The sequence below is a fragment of the Pan troglodytes genome, chromosome 5 (genome assembly GCF_028858775.2).
Source record: "Pan troglodytes isolate AG18354 chromosome 5, NHGRI_mPanTro3-v2.0_pri, whole genome shotgun sequence".
NCBI lineage: Eukaryota > Metazoa > Chordata > Mammalia > Primates > Hominidae > Pan > Pan troglodytes.
The window spans coordinates 35,519,414-35,538,536 of NC_072403.2; the positions used below are offsets into that span (position 1 = coordinate 35,519,414).

General features: G+C 43.2%; 1 protein-coding gene and 1 non-coding gene across 2 annotated transcripts; both read left to right on the top strand.

The window, feature by feature from the left end:
- Positions 1-3,248: 3,248 nt before the first annotated feature.
- Positions 3,249-3,332, top strand: LOC112209646 (small nucleolar RNA Z195/SNORD33/SNORD32 family). The gene has a single exon (XR_002944469.1). It is a non-coding gene; the product is annotated as a small nucleolar RNA Z195/SNORD33/SNORD32 family (small nucleolar RNA).
- A 2,907-nt stretch (positions 3,333-6,239) lies between these two features.
- On the top strand, positions 6,240-11,459 carry LOC100615382 (olfactory receptor 2H2). Its single transcript, XM_016955123.3, has one exon. The coding sequence runs from the start codon at positions 8,907-8,909 to the stop codon at positions 9,843-9,845; it is 939 nt and encodes a 312-aa protein (XP_016810612.3). The 5' UTR covers positions 6,240-8,906; the 3' UTR covers positions 9,846-11,459.
- Positions 11,460-19,123: the final 7,664 nt, after the last annotated feature.

The window sequence follows — 19,123 nt, forward strand, 5'->3', positions numbered from 1 at the left end:
ATTGGCATCTGAAGTGGGGAGCAGTCTTATGGGATCCTTTAACCTGTGGGATCTCACTGTATCTCCAGGTGAATAATGTCAGAAGTGAATTGAATTGAATTATAGGACACCAAGTTGGTGTCCACTGAAGAATGTATTGGTCAGTCTGGAAGAAAAACCAACATGTTGGCCGGGCGCGGTGGCTCAGCCCTGTAATCCCAGCACTTTGGGAGGCTGAGGCGGGCGGATCACAAGGTCAGGAGATCAAGACCATCCTGGCTAACAAGGTGAAACCCCGTCTCTACTAAAAATACAAAAAATCAGCCAGGCATGGTGGCAGACGCCTGTAGTCCCAGCTACTCGGGAGGCTGAGGCAGGAGAATGGCATGAACCCAGGAGGCAGAGCTTGCAGTGAGCCGAGATCGCGCTACTGCACTCCAACCTGGGCAACAGAGCAAGACTTCCATCTCAAAAAATAATAAAACAAAACAAAATAAAATAAAATAAAAACCAACATGTTTTGGTGACTAGAAGTGTTGAATGTTGAGAATATAGTAGGAGAAAATGGTCAGTTTGGGGGTTTTCTACAAATACACAGAGCCCTTTCGCATTGCGCAGCATCCAATTTGAATCCTGGACCTGCAAACTCATGCCCAGAATATAGTGCCATATCAAGGGCAGCATTTGCATGTTTCTGGCAGGCTGGACGTTCAGTAGCTGCAGGAGTTAGATCAGTGTTGGTGAGTGAAAGCCATGCTGTTGAACACATACAGACCTGCATCCTGCCACCATAGTTACTGCCTTCATAAGTCCATTTTTACCAGCACTAGGGTGGCCTGTGGAGAAGGCTGCTTAGTGTGAACTGGCCTATAGTCACTGTTTACTTGGTTTAGAAGAGGTTTAGAGCCTCTTCTATTGTGGATGCTTTCTAGTGGGCATTAGCATGTAACACAAAGATATTCACAATTTTCCCAATTTCATAAATAAAAAGATTTCCCATTTTCATAAATCCATCCAAGCGCCTCTTCCTCAAATTTCATTGTTCTTCATCTTCTAAACCTCCTCCTTCCAAGCACTTGACCAACCAACCAAGCCATTTGCCACTGTCCATGTATTCACAAATATTCTTCCATTAGGCCATTATTCTTTCTACACAAAATAGATAATCAGGTGGACTACTCAAAGCTTTGCCCATTGGGAAGATTTACAATTTCTACTGTCTTCCAGAACTACTCTTGAGTGCGGCTATAATGCAGCAGCAGTCCATTTTCAGCTCACACCAATGTGTTGAGCAGATACATCCATGAACCAAGGTCATCTTACTTTTCCTCCATTAGCCAATCATAAAGTACCCCTCCTGCCTTAACAGATTAAAGATGGCTGCAAACTATCGGACAATCATCCCATGAGGAGGGCTATCTATTTCCCCTCCCCTTGAATCTGTGCTAGTCTATGACTGTTTTGACAAAAACAGCATGGCAGAAGTGACACCATGCCAGCTCTGGGGCCAGCCTGTAAGAGAACTGGCTGTTCCTCCTTGCTATCCTGGAGTCCTGAATTTCCAAGTAAAAAGTCTATCATGCTGGGCAGACCATGTAGAAAGACCCTGAGATAGCATGAAGACAGAAAAAATGAGCCCAAACTTACAGTGAACCCACCAAGGAGCCAGGCATGTGAGTGAAGCTGTCTCGGACCCTCTAGAGCAGTCCATCTGCCAGCTGAATACTTCCAAGGGATCCCAGCTGATGCAACATGGAATATAAGGAAACCCAGCCAATTTCGTTCCAAATTCTTGGCCCACAACATGTGAGATACAATAAGGTTTGTGTTCATTTAAGCCATTAAATTTGGGGAGACTTTGTTATGCAGCAATAAATAACTAGAACACTCCCATGAGCCACTGGTATGAGCAAGTTGGGAAGTACCAAGGCCACAGCGTGGAGGACATGGGAATCTGGGCCCCCCACTTCAGCACCTTGCATTTACCCTCCAGTTCTGCCCACGACTGATGCAGAATATACGACTTCTCTCTTACAACTGATGATGTTGCAACCACCAGACCTCATCACTTGATTGATTTGACAGGACCCAGCTCATGATGGACAGTTGTAGCCTAATAGCCATTTGATGTCTCATGATCAGGAGCTCTGTCTCTAGTAAGGCCCAAGAGCAGGCTAGGACTTGTTTCCTAATGGGGTTTACTTTCCTGCAGCAGACAGCATAGATTTCATGAAGAACCCCAGGGATCTATGTTGTGATTTTCCTTTCAAGACTTGCCCAAAATGCCACACTGTATCTTTTCCCACCACTGATACCTTTAGTGCCCCAGAGTCTATTGAGTCACATGACCAAAGCACTACCACACGGCTGATATGACAGCTTAGACAGCTGCGGACCCCAGGTCTGCTCTGGGCTTCAGTCAGTCGCTAGTAAACTGTTCCATGTGGTATTCCCATGAGTGTGGAATATGTTTCCTCTAGATCCTAAATAGGACAACCAAGCATTCTCTACCCTGGAGAAGAGGAAGAAGAAGACCAAGATTCACTGCTGGAAGAAGAAACAGCCTATGAGGCTACAGAAACAGGCAGAAAAGAACGTGGAGAAGAAAACTGACAAATACACACAGTTCTCCTCAAGACCTATGGACTCCTGGTCTGAGCCTAATAAAGACTGTTTATTCCAAAAAACACCTCTGTATTATAAATTCTTCTGTGTAATAGTGTGTTACTGTGCATCTCTTTCCAATTCTGCATTACTGGTGTTAAGTGTGAAATGCAATAATGTGTTCTTACTTTAGAGGGATGTCCTGGCACAAAGTCTAAAAACTTCAAAGATGTGGAGGATGCTGAATCTTCACAGGGTGTATTTCCCACTCTCTGGAGTGCATTTGTCTTACCAGTGCTGCCAATATGCTTGCCCTCATGGCTCATTCTGTTTGGTTAATAAGATATTGTTGATACAGTGGAACGATGTCATGTTTTGTGGAATGTCCAGAAGGTCCACGTCCAGTGGTGTGCTGCATGCAGCTAGCTCATACTGCCTCATGGAGCCAACTGTTAAATTTTCAGAAATTGTGCAAACCAGTTGTTAAACATGACTATTATTTTAAAATAAGTTATTTTAAGGCATAGGTAACAAATCCCTAAGCTCTTCATTTTCTAGGTATTTAACTATCTTACCATATTTTCTATACTCTTCTGGTTATTTATATCTGTTATGTCTATATAATAAAGATACTAAATAATGTTGTCTGTATAATAAAAATATTCTGGATTGGTGATGAGCAACAATGACCATCTTTCGTTTGAGTCTCATGGCCATGAGACCAACCCCATGCACTGCTCTGAGACCTGCCAGCCACTCCCATTCCTGGGGTGCGGTCCTCCTGGTTCGGAAGTGATTTTCCATTAGGCTATCTTTTAATTTAAACATGAACTCTGCTGTGCCCATCACTGTCTGTGTGCAGTCACAGGTAGAGGGAGAGCCTTCAGATGGCACCCTCAGCACTTCCCAACCCTTTCCCTCCCTCTAGGCCAGAAGCTGGTGGTCGTACAATGCGAGAGCATCAACATTTCTGGCAAGTTCTACAGAAACAAGTTGAAGTACCTGGGCTTTCTCCGCAAGCGGATGAACACCTTCTCGAGGCCCTGCCATTTCTCGGCCCTAGCCGCATCTTCTGGTGGATGGTGCAAGGCCCACTGCCCCACAAGACTCACCAAGGCCAGGCCGCCCTCAACCACCTCAAGGTGTCTGACGGCATTCCACCGCCCCATGACAAGAAAAAGCTTTGGTGGTTCCTGCTGCCCTCAAGCTTGTGTGTCTGAAGCCTACAAGAAAATTTGTCCTCCTGGACACCGAGCTCATGAAGTTAGCTGGAAGTACCAGGCAGTGACAGCCACCCTGAAGAAGAGGAAGGAGAAGGCCAAGATCCACTACCAGAAGAAGAAACAGCTTATGAGGCTACAGAAATAGGTGGAAAAGAACATGAAAAAGAAAACTGACAAATACACACAGGTCTCCTCAAGACCCATGGACTTCTGGTCTGAGCCTAATAAAGACTGTTTGTTTATTCCTCAAAAACAAAAAACAAAAACCCTCGTATTATAAATTATTCTGTGTAATGGTGTGTTACCGTACATTTCTCTACAACTCTGCATTTTCAGTAATCTCACATTGACAGTTTAAAATTGGCCATGGTGAGAATATTTACACTGCAGAAATCAGCAAATGATGTAAATCAAGGCTTTTTTGCCTGGACTTGCAGCACATCCATGTCCCATTGGACCCTATTATGACGGGAGAGTTTTAACATGGTACTGAAGCAAAAATGTAAATGTAAATGTACACTTATATCCATACCTGTAAATTCAAACTGCCTTTGGTCTTTCTTCCTGATAGTATTTGAAAAGAACACATTCAGCCAGGCACGGTGGCTCACGTCTGTAATCCCAGCATTTTGGGAGGCTGAGGCAGGCAGATCACGAGGTCAGGAGTTAAAGACCAGTCTGATCAATATGGTGAAACCCTGTCTCTACTAAAAATACAAAAATTAGCCAGGCATGGTGGCGTTCGCCTGTAGTCCCAGCTACTCAGGAGGCTGAGGCAGGAGAATCGCTCGAACCCGGGAGGGGGAGGTTGCAGTGAGCCAAGATCGTGCCATTGCACTCCAGCCTGGGCAACAGTGAGATTCCATCTCAAAAAGAAAAGAAAAGAACACATTATTCACCAGATTAATAGCCATATAACATGGACCTGAAACCGTGCTAATCAGGCACAACAGCTGAAATTACAGCTATTTCTTGGTTGAGTTTGTGCTAGTCTGGTCATCTTTCAAGTTGCATCTGATATTTGTAGTGACCAGACTGGTGAATTAAATGTGAAATATGATAGAAACAAACCCCCGCATCCTTTAAAGGTGGCCTCAATCAGCCATTTCCCTTGAATTGTGATATTGTTCTTGATTCACTGTCTTTGTGGTAAGAGGTGTAGATTCAGGGCTTCCACTTCAATCTGTAGCTCGTACTCCACAGACTAAAGAACTATGTGGGGATTCTGCCAACAGCCAAGCATGTGCATTCCAGTTACAGATTTAGAGACTGCAGAAATGACTACTGGGTAGATCCACGGACCTAGTACATGCCATTTATTAGCTGATCTCATAGGCTCCCTTTCTAATGGAAGAGAAGCATAACGATTCAGTTATATGAAGGTTGGCTAAATGTTCTAAGTACTCTCCAAACCCAGAGCTTTATGATTCTCTGTTACTACAGTGTGCTCCATCTCAGAATAACTAAATAGAAAAGGAGGAAGCTGAGAACCTTAAAAACTGAGGTCCTGAATAGATGAATCATAAGCCTGAGAGGACTATCAGGATGCCCGGGACTCACTGGAGGTGGGAGTAGAGACACTGTCCTTTTTCTTCCTGTTGACAGAAAGAAGCAATGAGTGACCTCTTTTACCTACCACAGTGATGACTATTGTTGGCATATTTCCTATAGATATTCCCCTGCCCCCTTTACCATAATTTGTGGCTAATGAATTGTCTGTGGGCTATGGACCCTAGAGTCTCAGCAGAATTAATGAGCTCTTTCCCTCCGTGGGATCCCTCTCTCTACCACCATACCATGTCAACATTTCTACCTCCAATGCCACTAAAACAGAGGCACACCTCTGCCTAGACTGAGGGGGAAAATTGTTGGCAAAGAACTCAATGGCAAAGAACTCAATGGCAAAGTTGTGACCTTGGCTTCATCCTCCCTGCAGAGATTTGGTGGGCTTTGGTTGGTGCACACCCTCTACAGTTAGCAGATTTGGGTTCAAACATCAGCTCTGGTGCTTACTAACTATACTGCCTTGGGAAAGTTATTTATATTTCTTTGTTTCAACTTCTTCATATTGGAAGGAAGAGAATAATATGTAGAGTTGTGAAGGATAATCAGCAGTGTAGAGTAAATGTTTAATAAACATCTTGGTTGGTGGCAGATGGGGAGAGCCCTAATTTGTAGTGTTTGCCAATGTTCATAGTGTAAATATTCCTGCCATGGCTGTCTGAAGCCACTGATGGTTTAATAACTGTCTCACAAAATTCCTAAAAATTTACTAATCAAGAGATAATCTGAGCCAGCTCCAGCTCATCACACACATGTGTGCTTAGAAAAGTGCCAGATGGTCAGCATTAGCAATCCCTATTGTGACCAGAGATGCAGTTGCCCATTCAAGGATGCCCATTCCTTTTTATTTTTTTGTTTCTTCCTGATGTACAAGTGGAGGCTGGGCACCAATTAAGAGCTCTGTCATGGGGAATTGCTGGTAGCAGAAGAGATTTTTATTTGATTGAAGGTAAGCAGAACCTTTGCTCTTTGGCTGTGAGATATCAGTTTCCACCTATCCTCAACACTGGAGCACCAGATTTGGAGTTAAACGTACTCTAAAATCCTAGTCCTAGCACTTATTGACTAGGTAACCTTCTACAAGTCTCTTGTCCCGTCTGTGACTGTTCACTTTTTGGTAAAATTGAGATAACTTTATCTCTTTGTAGGGTCACTGTGAGAATCAGATGTTCAGGGAGTTATCACCATGCTTTGATGGTAGCTACTAACAGCAAGGGTAGCTCATGGTCACTAGACTATCATAAACCCCTTTCAAAGGACCTCCCAACTCCTTCCCCAGCTCCTAACACAATGCTGGCACTTTGGGGCTCAAGAAAGGAATAAATGCGTAGACCAATGCATGAATATTTCAGAAGGAAAAGGAGTAGGAGAAAAATAATGAGAGTGGAAAAGACAGAGAACAAAGAGGGAAAGGGAAACAAAGAGTCACTAAGAAAGGTGTAATCTAAAGAGATTCAGCGATATAGCAGAGAAAGGAAAGGAATGAAATGCCAAGATAATGACAAAGTTAGAAATGTAGAAAATTAATTAGGATGACACATGATGGATGAATAAGAAACAATTGGCTATTGTTTAAGGTTACATGCAAAGAATTTTATATTACAAAGAAAACAAAGGAGGGGGCGGCAGCCAATGAGCATGAGGTTTCTTTTGGGAGTAATGAAATATTCTGGAAGTAAATGGTGTTGGTTGCACAACTTGTGAATATACTTTAAACCACTAAATTACACACTTCAAAAGGGCAAATTTTATGGTATGTTAAATACATCTCAAAAAATGAAAGCGAAGGCATAATTAAAAATTTAGAGGCTGGGCACGGTGACTCATGCCTGTAATCCCAGCACTTTGGGAGGCCGAGGCAGGCAGATCACCTGAGGTCAGGAGTCTGAGACCAGCCTGGCCAAATGGCGAAACCCCATCTCTACTAAAAATACAAAAATTAGCTAGGCATCGTCTTGAGTGCCTGTAATCCCTGCTACTTGGGAGGCTGAGGCAGGAGAATAGCTTGAGCCCAGGAGGTGGAGGATGCAGTGAGCAGAGATTGTGCCATTGCACTCCAGCCTGGGCTATAAAACGTGACTCTGTCTAAAAAAAAAAAAAAAAATTAGAATGGTGGTGACATCTTGAGGGGTGACAAATTGAGAAAATTGAGAGAGCAGGGAGGGGCACACAGAAGCTTCTAAGATACTTGAAACATTTGCTCAGTTCCTTAACCTAGTTGTTTAAATACGTAACAATATTTGAAAATTAAAAATATATTTTAAGCGAGAAAAGAATAATGGGAGAAAGAGGAAGAAGACAGAGACAACGGCAGAGAGTCCTGGAAAAAAGGGAGATGTGATAGAGCTTAATACAAGATGGGGACCCTGTAAGAGGAAGACACTCCTGCCATCCTCTGAGCTCCATGGCATGTTTGTGGGGTGGCCCACCGTCTCATCTGCTCCCCTCATGGCTTCCTAAGGTCCTGTAAGACCCTGAGTCCTTGTCTCTGACCTGCCAGAGTGGCTTCAGTCTCCCACCCCCAGCCCTCAGCTGACCTTCTATGCCCCAATACATCTCTATTTTAAGGAAAAAGTCCAGTCACCTCCTCTAGGAAGCTTTCCCTGATATACCCAACCAAATTGGTCAGTCATCCTACAGAACCTTTACTCTCATTCACCCCGTACATTGGTGTTACTGGCCTTTAAATTTTGGACTCTCTTTTTGGTGGTGTCTGAAAGACTACAGGATTTAGGGAGAGTGATTCTTGGAGTCTTTCTGATAATGTTCCTGTGAACCCTGGTGATTTTAACATGCTTGTGGCCACTCTTGCCTCCTACTTGTAAGCTACTCATGGCAAGGACGAAGCATGTGGACCAATTTCCACCCCTCCCTGCAAGTCAGTTGGTTCAGAAACTTAGGTTGCTAAAAAGGCCAGGGCAACCAACCTGATCTCTCTATAAGTAGGGATATCTTAAAACAAAACAAAATCTCTCTCATAGATAAAACACTGTCTCTGATAAGCTTACTTGCAAATGAAAAAATACAAAATAAATGGAATGTACAGAGTTCTATAAAATTCATTCAACCAATAGAGCAATAATTGAGCCTACAGAGACAACTTATCAGAAAATTCATTCAATATACCTTACGAGATCATCCAATAAATAAGAGACAACTCTAAACAGCATTCAGAACATAGTGGCACTCAATAAATTTCCCCTGAATGAATGAATTAATGAATTAATGCATATTTTAATCAGCCTCCTTTGCCCTCACCCAGGAAGTCAGAGGCACCAGTGTGAGTATCCATCCGCTGTCCAGTACATTCATGGATTCCTCACTCTCACTAGACAATGTTTGACCAGGAAGAACAGGGAACGAGAAGGAGCTGCTGGATGGTGATGAGCCTTGGAAAGGGAGGCTGGGCGAGCAGAGACAGAAGAGAAACACTCACCTACTGGGACCTCACAAACACCCAGGCTGAGTTTTGATAAGACAGGTTGAATCACACTGGGGTGACAGCCTCATCCCTCCAGGTACAAACAAGAACAGGCCATGGTTAACCAAAGCTCTGCACCAGGCTTCCTCCTTCTGGGCTTCTCTGAACACCCAGGGCTGGAAAGGACTCTCTTCGTGGTTGTCTTCACTTCCTACCTCCTAACCCTAGTGGGCAACACACTCATCATCCTGCTGTCTGTGCTGGACCCCAAGCTCCACTCTCCAATGTACTTTTTCCTCTCCAACCTCTCCTTCTTGGACCTCTGTTTCACCACGAGTTGTGTTCCCCAAATGCTGGTCAACCTCTGGGGTCCAAAGAAGACCATCAGCTTCCTGGGCTGCTCTGTCCAGCTCTTCATCTTCCTGTCCCTGGGGACCACTGAGTGCATCCTCCTGACAGTGATGGCCTTTGACCGATACGTGGCTGTCTGCCAGCCCCTCCACTATGCCACCATCATCCACCCCCGGCTGTGCTGGCAGCTGGCATCTGTGGCCTGGGTCATTGGTCTAGTGGAGTCAGTGGTCCAGACACCATCCACCCTGCGCCTGCCCTTCTGCCCCCATCGGCAGGTGGATGATTTTGTCTGTGAGGTCCCAGCTTTAATTCGACTCTCCTGTGGGGACACCTCCTACAATGAGATCCAGATGGCTGTTGCCAGTGTCTTCATCTTGGTTGTGCCTCTCAGCCTCATCCTTGTCTCTTACGGAGCCATTACCCGGGCAGTGCTGAGGATTAACTCTGCGAAAGGGCGGAGGAAAGCTTTTGGGACCTGCTCCTCCCATCTCACTGTGGTCACCCTCTTCTACAGCTCAGTCATTGCTGTCTACCTCCAGCCCAAAAATCCCTATGCCCAAGAGAGGGGCAAGTTCTTTGGTCTCTTCTATGCAGTGGGCACTCCTTCACTTAACCCTCTCATATACACCCTGAGGAACAAGGAGGTAACCAGGGCATTCAGGAGATTGCTGGAGAAGGAAATGGGGCTCACACAAAGCTGAGGGAGAGCTGCTTAATGTGCTTTAAAAGACAGGAGATTCTATGTGCTTTTATCAGAAAGTTTGAGTTCCCTGCCCCTCTGCCTTCTTCACACCCATTACATTGTGGGAATGGATGAAAGTCACATGTCTGTGTGTGTGCATGTATGTGTACAAGAGACAGCGTCTGAAATGTAGTAAAGGGAGGTATCTTTATGCGAAAAATTATAGGCATCAAGTATATTTTATTTTTTTTCTACTTTAAGTCTTCGCCTCCATAGTCATGTTCCTACCTTCATCACTTCCATTTTTAATTCCCCTCCCTTGCCATATCCCCACTATTCCTTCACCTCCAATTCTAATTCCTACCATATCTTCTTTGCTTCTCCCTCATGTTTTTCCCACTTCACTATATGTCTGCTTTGTATTCTCATTCTATTGTATTCCTCAAATAACAGCAAAAGAGAAGGGGAAGCTGAAGCCCAGGTAAGTTCAGAAACTCACCCAAGAACACACAGTGTCCACAGCATCAGAACTAAAATCCAGGCCCCATAATTTTCAGTCAGGCAACTCTCAAATACACACTGTTGCTTTCACACCATAATCAAATACCCCAGTATTTCAGGCTTGAGCCTTACAAAGGAAACTTAGCTTCTTCAGTCCTATCTCTTCTCTTACAATGCCCACAAATCGCAGGTAAAGGAGCAGCCAAAAAGACTCAAAAATATCTTCATGTTTAGGCTGGCACATTGTGGACCTTGGTGTCATCTACCGGCCAAATATGGTATTGCATGTGACATCCCAGACTTCTGCTCCAGGGTCATCCGAACTGTACTTGGCTCAAAGACATAGATATTGTTATGACACTATAAGCATTTATGTAATTGTTATGTTAACCCAAGTAACACTTAAAGTACAGATGCTCCTTGACTTATGATGATGTTACCTCCCGAAAAACCTATCATATACTGAAAATATTGTAAGTTGAATATGCATTTCATACACCTAACCTACCAAACATCATAGCTTAGCCTAGCCTACCTTAAACATACTCAGAACACTTACATTAGCCTACAGTTCAGCAAAATCCTCAATACAAAGTCTATTTTATAATAAAGTTTTGAATATCTCATGTAATTTACTGAATACTGTACTGAAAGTGAAAAACAGAATGGTTATATTGGTACTCAAAGTACGGTTTCTACTGAATGTATCTCTTTTGCATTATTATAAAGTCAAAAATGGTCAAAGTCAGGAACCCCCTGCAATTTACACATATTGACTTATTTAATCCTTATAACAACACTATGAAGCAGATAATATTATTATCCTTTTTCAGAGGTAAAAACTAAAACACAGAATTTATGTTACCACTTGCAAATGTGCAAGACAGGATTTGAACCCAGGAAAACTGGCTCCAGACTCCTTGCTCTTAACCTTGCCTTTTGGTAAAAATAATGCCTCCCAGGCCCAGGTGAAAAGCTTCAACTTCTCAACAAGCTTTGAGGAAATCATTTCAATCTAAAACTATATCTAAATGATCCCCCAGCCGAAGGGGTTTCACTTCCTTAAAATAAGAGTTTTTCAAATACTTCAAAGCATAAGAAACAACAGAACAATAAAACTTATGGAAAAAGTCGTGTTACAGTTCATTGTGTGTGTGTTTCTGGCTTAGTTCACCCACTAGATTTCAGGCTCTCAGAAGGCAAGGACCAGAATTTTGCATAAAATTGGCACCCAGTTTTATAAATGTGTAAGTGAATGAATGAATGAATGAATGAATCTTACTCTCCAAAGAGAATATATAAAAGGTTCTGGGGTTCCGATCCCACATATGCTGTCTCCCAGCTTTTCCCTGGCAAGGGCAGCAATACCAAATTCCCTTTTGAGTACACGCCGATAAAATAAGAAAAAGGAAAATCTTAGTTTTATTTCTAGTTCCAACATAAAATGATTTTGATTCAACATTTATCCTGGCATCAGCACAGAACAGCAACATTAATTCTATTATAATCCTAATCTTTATCCTAGCCATCCTTGTGTTAATCTTATTGTCTCCTTGACCTCGTTATTAGAGCATATTCTAATCTTAATGTAGAACCCCCATTTTATATTTAATAATCCTAATCAGTCAGGCGCAGTGGCTCACACCTATAATCCCAGCACTTTAGGAGGCCAAGGCGGGCGGATCACGAGGTCAGGAGTTCGAGACCAGCCTGACCAACATGGTGAAACCCCATCTCTACTAAAAACACACAAAAAAACTAGCCGGGCGTGGTGGCGTGCTCCTGTAATCCCAGCTACTTAGGAGGCTAAGGCAGGAGAACCTGGGAGGCGGAGGTTGCAGTGAGCCGAGATCATGCCACTGCACTCCAGCCAGGGCGACACAGTGAGACTCTATCTCAAATAATCATAATCATAATCTCAGCCCTACAGGTAAGGCTAAGCTTAATTCCACTTTTCAAATCACTGTAGTAAGACCTTTTTTTCATGACCCCCTCTATCCGCTTTCTCTTACTGGCACCTAGAAATGTCTACACTTTTCTCCTGTTTATCATCTCCCTACAGCCAGAGGCTGTAATGTTTGTGTATAGTAAAATCGTTTCTAGACTGACTCTAGGGGAAATGCAACAGAGAATTAAATAAAGCAGTCTAAAAGAATATGCTTTGTTGAATAAATGGTTTAACATAGGACTTAGGACTAACATCTCTTATCCTAAATTCATTGTTTCCATGTGACAGTCATCTATTGGATACTCTGTGAGAAAATCCAATATAAAGTTACTCAGTCACAACCCCCACAATGTCCAGTGAAAATAGGGATGGTCAGACACATAGTTCCAGCATACATGACAGTTACACAATTGGAGCAAATAAGAGTATACAGGAATACAGAATTAAAGAATAAAGTGTGTGAGTGCTTGGAGCGGCAGTGATCATGGAAGCCTCTTAGAGGTTTGAACCACAGAAGAGTAAACAAAATAAGAAGTATTTGCTGACTGTGTAGAAATGAGATGATGCAAAGACCCCCTTTTTAGGGGCTTGTGGACTCCCAAGCATGGAAATAAAGCAAAATCCTGAGTTTCTTCAAGGAAAATTCCAGGCACCTAGCTGGCTCTGAGAAATAAGTAGCAACTTGAAAAGCAAGAAGGTAATAGCAGCCTAAGACAATAGCCAAGGACGTTAAGCGTTCTGAATAGGTTTGCTTTCCTCATAGAAACTAAAGATAACCTCTTAACATATGTCTCTGAGTTGTCTCTCAGAAACTCGGAACCCCACCAAATGAATCTGCTGGCATAGACCTCAGAGGACAGGAAAATGACTGAACTTTATAAACATCATTCTTTGTTCTAAGTTTCTTCCTGAGGAGCTTGGAGAAAGTAACACCTCCTAGGCAGTTAACATTTTTCTACTGGACCCCAAAATTTTAAACAAAGGTTCTCTTCCTTAACTAATTGCAAATTTGGGGGTTTTTTTGTTTTTGTTTGAGACAGGCTTTTGCTCTGTTACCTAGGCCAGAATGCAGTTGCAATCGTAGCTCACTGCAGCTCAACCACCCAGGCTCAAGCAATTCTCCTGCCTCAGCCTCTAATTAAAAAAAATTTTGTGTGTGTAGATACAGAGTCTTGTTATGTTTCCCAGGCTGGTCTCAAACTCTTGGCCTTAAGGGATCCTCTCTCCTTGGCCTCCCAAAGCGCTGGGATTACAAGCATGACCCACACCTGGCCAGAAAAATCTTTGAATCTACCTATAACCTGTAAGCCCCTGATTCAAGATATCCCACCCTTTTAGATCAAAACCAATGTGGAGGCTGGGCACGGTGGCTCACGGCTGTAATCCCAGCCCTTTGGGAGACAATGTGGGCGGATCACGAGGTCAGATCAAGACCATCCTGGCTAACACGGTGAAACCCCATCTCTACAAAAAATACAAAAAAAAAAATTAGCCAGGCGTGGTGGTGGGTGCCTATAGTCCTAGCTACTCGGGAGGCTGAGGCAGGAGAATGGCATGATCCTGGAAGGCAGAGCTTGCAGTGAGCCAAGATCACACCACTGCACTCCAGCCTGGGCAACCGAGCAAGACTCCATCTCAAAAAAAAATGCGGAACCCCCATGCACTGATTTCCAATGTTCCTTGTAGCTTCTGCTTTTCTGAAATTTACCCCTGCCTTTTTTTGTTTCCTGTTTTTTGAGACAGGGTATTGCCGTGTTGTCCAGGCTGGAGTGCAGTGGCATAATCATGGCTCAGTGCAGCCTGGACCTCCTGGATTCAAGGGATCCTCTCACCTCAGCCTTCTGAGTGGCTGGGAGTACAGGCATATGCCACCATATTTGGCTAATTTTTTTATTTCTTGTAGAGTTGGGGTCTCACTTTGTTGCCCAGGCTGTTCTTGAACTCCTAGGTTCAAGTGATCTTCCTGCCTCAGCCTCTCAAAGTGCTGGGATTACAGGTGTGAGCCACTGCACACTGCCTTACCCCTGCCTTTAAAAACCCATGTTACAATAGTTAGTCAGACACGAGCAGGGCAGGAAAGGGCCTCCTTCCCCACCAGGAATGTCAGGCAACCATCAGGTGATAGGCGGTTGTTAAGCTGTCTCTCTAAAATAATCACTGGTCACAGCCTGTGCCAGGGAAAAACAGTCTCCCAATAAATAGAAAAACCTGAAACTAAGATCTCAGGAGTTGGGCAAGTGGGCTCATGCATGGGAACTAAGAGGAGAAATGACAGCATTTAACTGGTTTATAACCTTATAGGAACACTCCCTGGTAAGGGAAGAATGCCTCAAGGGAGCATGCGTACTACTCCAGTAAACATACCATGCATGCAGCCCCTCCCAAGCACTAGCAGGCCACTGTACATGCAGACAGCCCACCCCAAGGGAAGATTCAGGGGAGAAGGGACCCTGGAAGCCTGCCAACATATAAAACCCTAAGTCAAGGTCAAAACCACGCACTTGATCTCTCAAGTTGCCTGCTTGGCCCCCTTCCAAGTGGGCTTTACTTTATTTTGTTCCTGCTGTAAAGCTTTTTAATAAACTTTTACTCCTGTTCTAAAATTTGCCTCAGTCTCTTACTCTGCCTTATGCCCCTCAGTCAGATTCTTTCTTCTGAGGAGGCAAAAATTGAGGTTGCTGCAGACCTGTACAGATTCGCAGCTGCTAACATATTTTCATGCCATGTAACTCTGATACATTCTGCCGCTAATACCCTTGCCTGCAAGACATCAGGGAGGCCAGGACTTGAGTGTTTAGCTGCCTGGTCCTCCCTGCGTAGTGTCCTGCAACCGATGCCTTTCTTTCTATTGGTGCAATCCTTGGTGTAAGTATCTGGTTTTATTGCACCAGGTAAGCAGACCCCAGTTTGGTTCTATAACAGAAAAGGCTAAAGACAAAAATAAGCATGGTGTGCATTAAGATAGGGAGATGTGGAGGAAGGAGTTACACCGAGGAGCAAAATGATTAAGGAGGAAGGTAGAGATTATTTCAGAAAGATACAGAAGCTACTGAATTGAATACAACCAGAAAAAAAAAAAAAAAAAAAAAGGATCCCTTACAGATGTTTCAAACCTACATGATTTAGGTCTCCTGAGGGCAGGCACTTAACTATCCATTCTAACACGACATGTGAGTTGGAAGCCTTAAAGGAACATTATTCAAGAACCTCCTCTCTACTAAAAATATGAAGTCTCTAATAAAAATTAAAAAGCCTCTACTAAAAATACAAATAATAATAATAATAGCCAGGGCTGGTGGCAGGTGCCTGTAAACCCCTTGCTTGGGAGGCTGAGGTAGGAGAGCCACTTGAACCCAGGAGGCGGAGGTTTCGGTGAACTGAGATCACGCCACTGCATTCCAGCCTGGGAGTTAGAGTGAGACTCCAACTCAAAAAAATAATAATAAAATAAAATAAACCTCAAACGTCTGAAGGGCTCACTGAATCATGAATAGATGCTTATGTGTAGGGCCTAGCCCTGTCTTATCCTTCTATCTCCCAAGGAAGGGGAAACCTTCTGGCTCCTCCTATGCAGAATTAATTGCTCACCCTTGAAGGGTACTAGTATATGCCACCTCAAACTATCTTTAGCATGTGGATTATTTTGAGCTAACAATTGAAAATTATCAGACTAGGGAATGCTGTAAAACAGGATACAAGTTTTCCTTTTGTAAATAAATTCACATCTGTAAAGGTACAACTCTTACTAATGGAGAAGACATCAGTTTAAATCTACATAACAAACCTTTTCTATCTGTAAAGGTACAACTCTACTAATGGAGAAGACAGTTTAAATCCACATAACAAACCTTACTAAACCACTTTGTTCCATATTTTCCTGGTCACTTTCCCATAACTTGCCGGCCCATCTACCACTCACCCAGAAGCCCCAAACTCCTTTTCCTTTACCAAGCCAAGATGGTATACAGTTGCTAAGAACAACACAATTTGAACTCCATGGATTCACTCACACATGATTTTTTTCAGTAAGTATATTGAAAATTTTTGGAGATTTGTGACAATTTGAAAAAACTCACAGACAAACCACATAGCTTAGAAGCACTGGAAAAATTAATGGGCCAGGTGCTGTGGCACATGCCTGTAATCTCAGAACTTTGGGAGGCCAAGATGGATGCATTGCTTGAGCTCAGGAGTTGGAGACCAGCCTGGGTAACATGGGGAAACCCCATCTCTGCAAAAAAAAAAAAAAAAATTAACTGGGCATGGTGGCACGCACCTGTAGTCCCAGTTACTAGGGAGGCTGAGGTGGGAGGTCTCTTGAGCCCAGGTGGTTGAGGCTGCAGTGAGCTGTGATTGCACCACCTCACTCCAGCCTCAATTAAAAAAATAAATAGGGCTGGGCACAGTGGCTCATGCCTGTAATCCCAGCACTTTGGGAGGCCGAGGCAGGCGGATCACGAGGTCAGGCGATCGAGACCATCCTGGCTAACACGGTGAAACCCCGTCTCTACTTAAAAAATACAAAAAATTAGCCAGGCGTGGTGGCACACACCTGTGATCTCAGCTACTTGGGAGGCTGAGGCAGGAGAATCGCTTAAACTCGGGAGGCGGAGGTTGCAGTGAGCCGAGATGGCGCCACTGCACTCCAGCCTGGGCGACAAAGACTCCATCTCAAATAAATAAATAAATAAAAAGAGAAAAGTATGTCATGTGTAAACCAAAAATAAAATTCTAAGCCCCCTAACTGACAGGAAGTGAGGTAAGACATGCCAGTGATACCCTCCTTCCTCTGGAGTTTAGGGACAACTGACCAGCATTAACATTACAATAGAGATTGTAAGACTGACAAAAGATTCTCTGTAGCAATAAAATAGTCAACTCCAACCTGACTCTGATACAGCATCACATCACAGATAGCAGGCCCTGAAGGAAATCAAAGTATTTTACCCCAAAATATACTTATTTGACATTTTGAAATGACTCTGCAAAGCCATTTCTTGTCATGGGGATTTGCATTTTGTAGAGAATCCCCTTCCCCTTCCAGGTTTTTTTCTGATCCAGGAGGGATTTTACTAATGAGTCTGACATCTTTTAAGGTGCGATAAGAAACATTTACCATCTATTCTTTCTGAGGCCTGGAAGCTTCATCTACATAACAAGAATCTTTGCTTCCACAAACATCTCCCCCAACGCCACCTCCACGCCCCCTTATCTTAACTCAAGCATTTCTTTCTGCTGACTTCAACTCTTTAGGCAGAGCTTAACTTTTTCAACCAATTGGCAATCAGAAAATCTGAATCCCCCTATGACCTGTGAGCTCCCTTGCTTCGAGATGTCCCGCCTTTCTGAGCTGAACCAATGTATACCTTACATGTATTGATTTATGTCTTTGTCAGCAACTTCTGGCTCCCTAAAATGTATGAAACCAAGCTGTAACCCAACCACCTTGGGCACATGTTCTCAGGAACTCCTCAGGCTGTGTCACAGGCCATGGTCACTCATAAATGGCTCAGAATAAACCTCTTCAAATATTTTATAAATTTTACTTTTTTCATCAACATATAAATGTATAAAATATATGTAGATACTACCAAAAAATATACACAAATCTACAAAAAAAACAAAAATTTGGCCAGGCACTTAGGGAGGCTAGGTGGGCAGATTTTTTGAATCCAGGAGTTCATGACCAATCCGAGCAATATGGTAAAACCCCATCTCTACTAAAAATACAATAAATTTGTCCGGCATGGTGGCATGTATCTGCAGTCCCAGCTACCCAGGAGGCTGAGGTAGGAGGATCACCTGAGCCTAGGAGGTTGAGGCTGAAGTGAGCCAAGATCACACCACTGCACTCCAGCCTGGGCAACAGAGTGAGACCATGTCTCAAAAAATAAATAAAACTTATCAAAACTTACGCACACACTTACAGACCACACATAAGCCACTCAAAGTCAAGAGAAAGCTTAACAAAAGATGCAGACTTAAATCATAATGGCATAAAATTAACTGTAGTGTATACTGTTCTACTGTAATTTGATAGCCACCTCTCTTACTATTGCAAAGAGCTCAACTGTTGCAAGTATCTGCCTAAAATGCCAAGTGACACTAATCATCTCTGCATGAGCAGTTCATCTATACAGTAAATTGTGTATAGCAGTAAAGAGTGGTCTCTCAAGATTCTTGCATATATTTCATCATGTCTAGAGCAATACTGTGAACCTTAAATAACACCATAGGACCCATATGAAGTGCCAACAGTGATGCTGGAAGTTCTACCAAGAAGCGAAGTCATGACTCTATAAAAAGTTGAATTGCTTGATATACACCATAGATCAAGGTCTGTTGCTGGGGTTGCTGCCATTTCAGACAGACAATTCATCATGTAAATGATGTAAACTTAAGGCATCAATAAATACGGTATAGTACCCTATATGTATTTTCCTTACAATTTTCTTGATAACATTTCCTTTTCTCTAGCTTACTTTATTATAGGAATACATATATAAGATGTATAGCATACAAAATATGTGTTGATCAACTGTTTACACTACTAGTAAGGCTTTCAGTCAACAGTAAGCTATTAGTAGCTAAGTTTGGAGAGAGTCAACAGTTATGTGCAGATTTTCGTTTGTGTGTGGGGTCAGCAACCCTAAGCCCCAAGTTGTTCAAGGGGCAACTGTATGAGCTCCAAATTCTTTTTTTTTTTTTTTTTTTTGAGTCAGAGTCTCGCTGTCACCCAGGATGGAGTGCAATGGCGCGATCTCTGCTCACTGCAACCTCCGCCTCCCAGGTTCAAGCAATTCTCCTGCCTTACCCTACCGAGTAGCTGGAATTACAGGTGCCTGCCA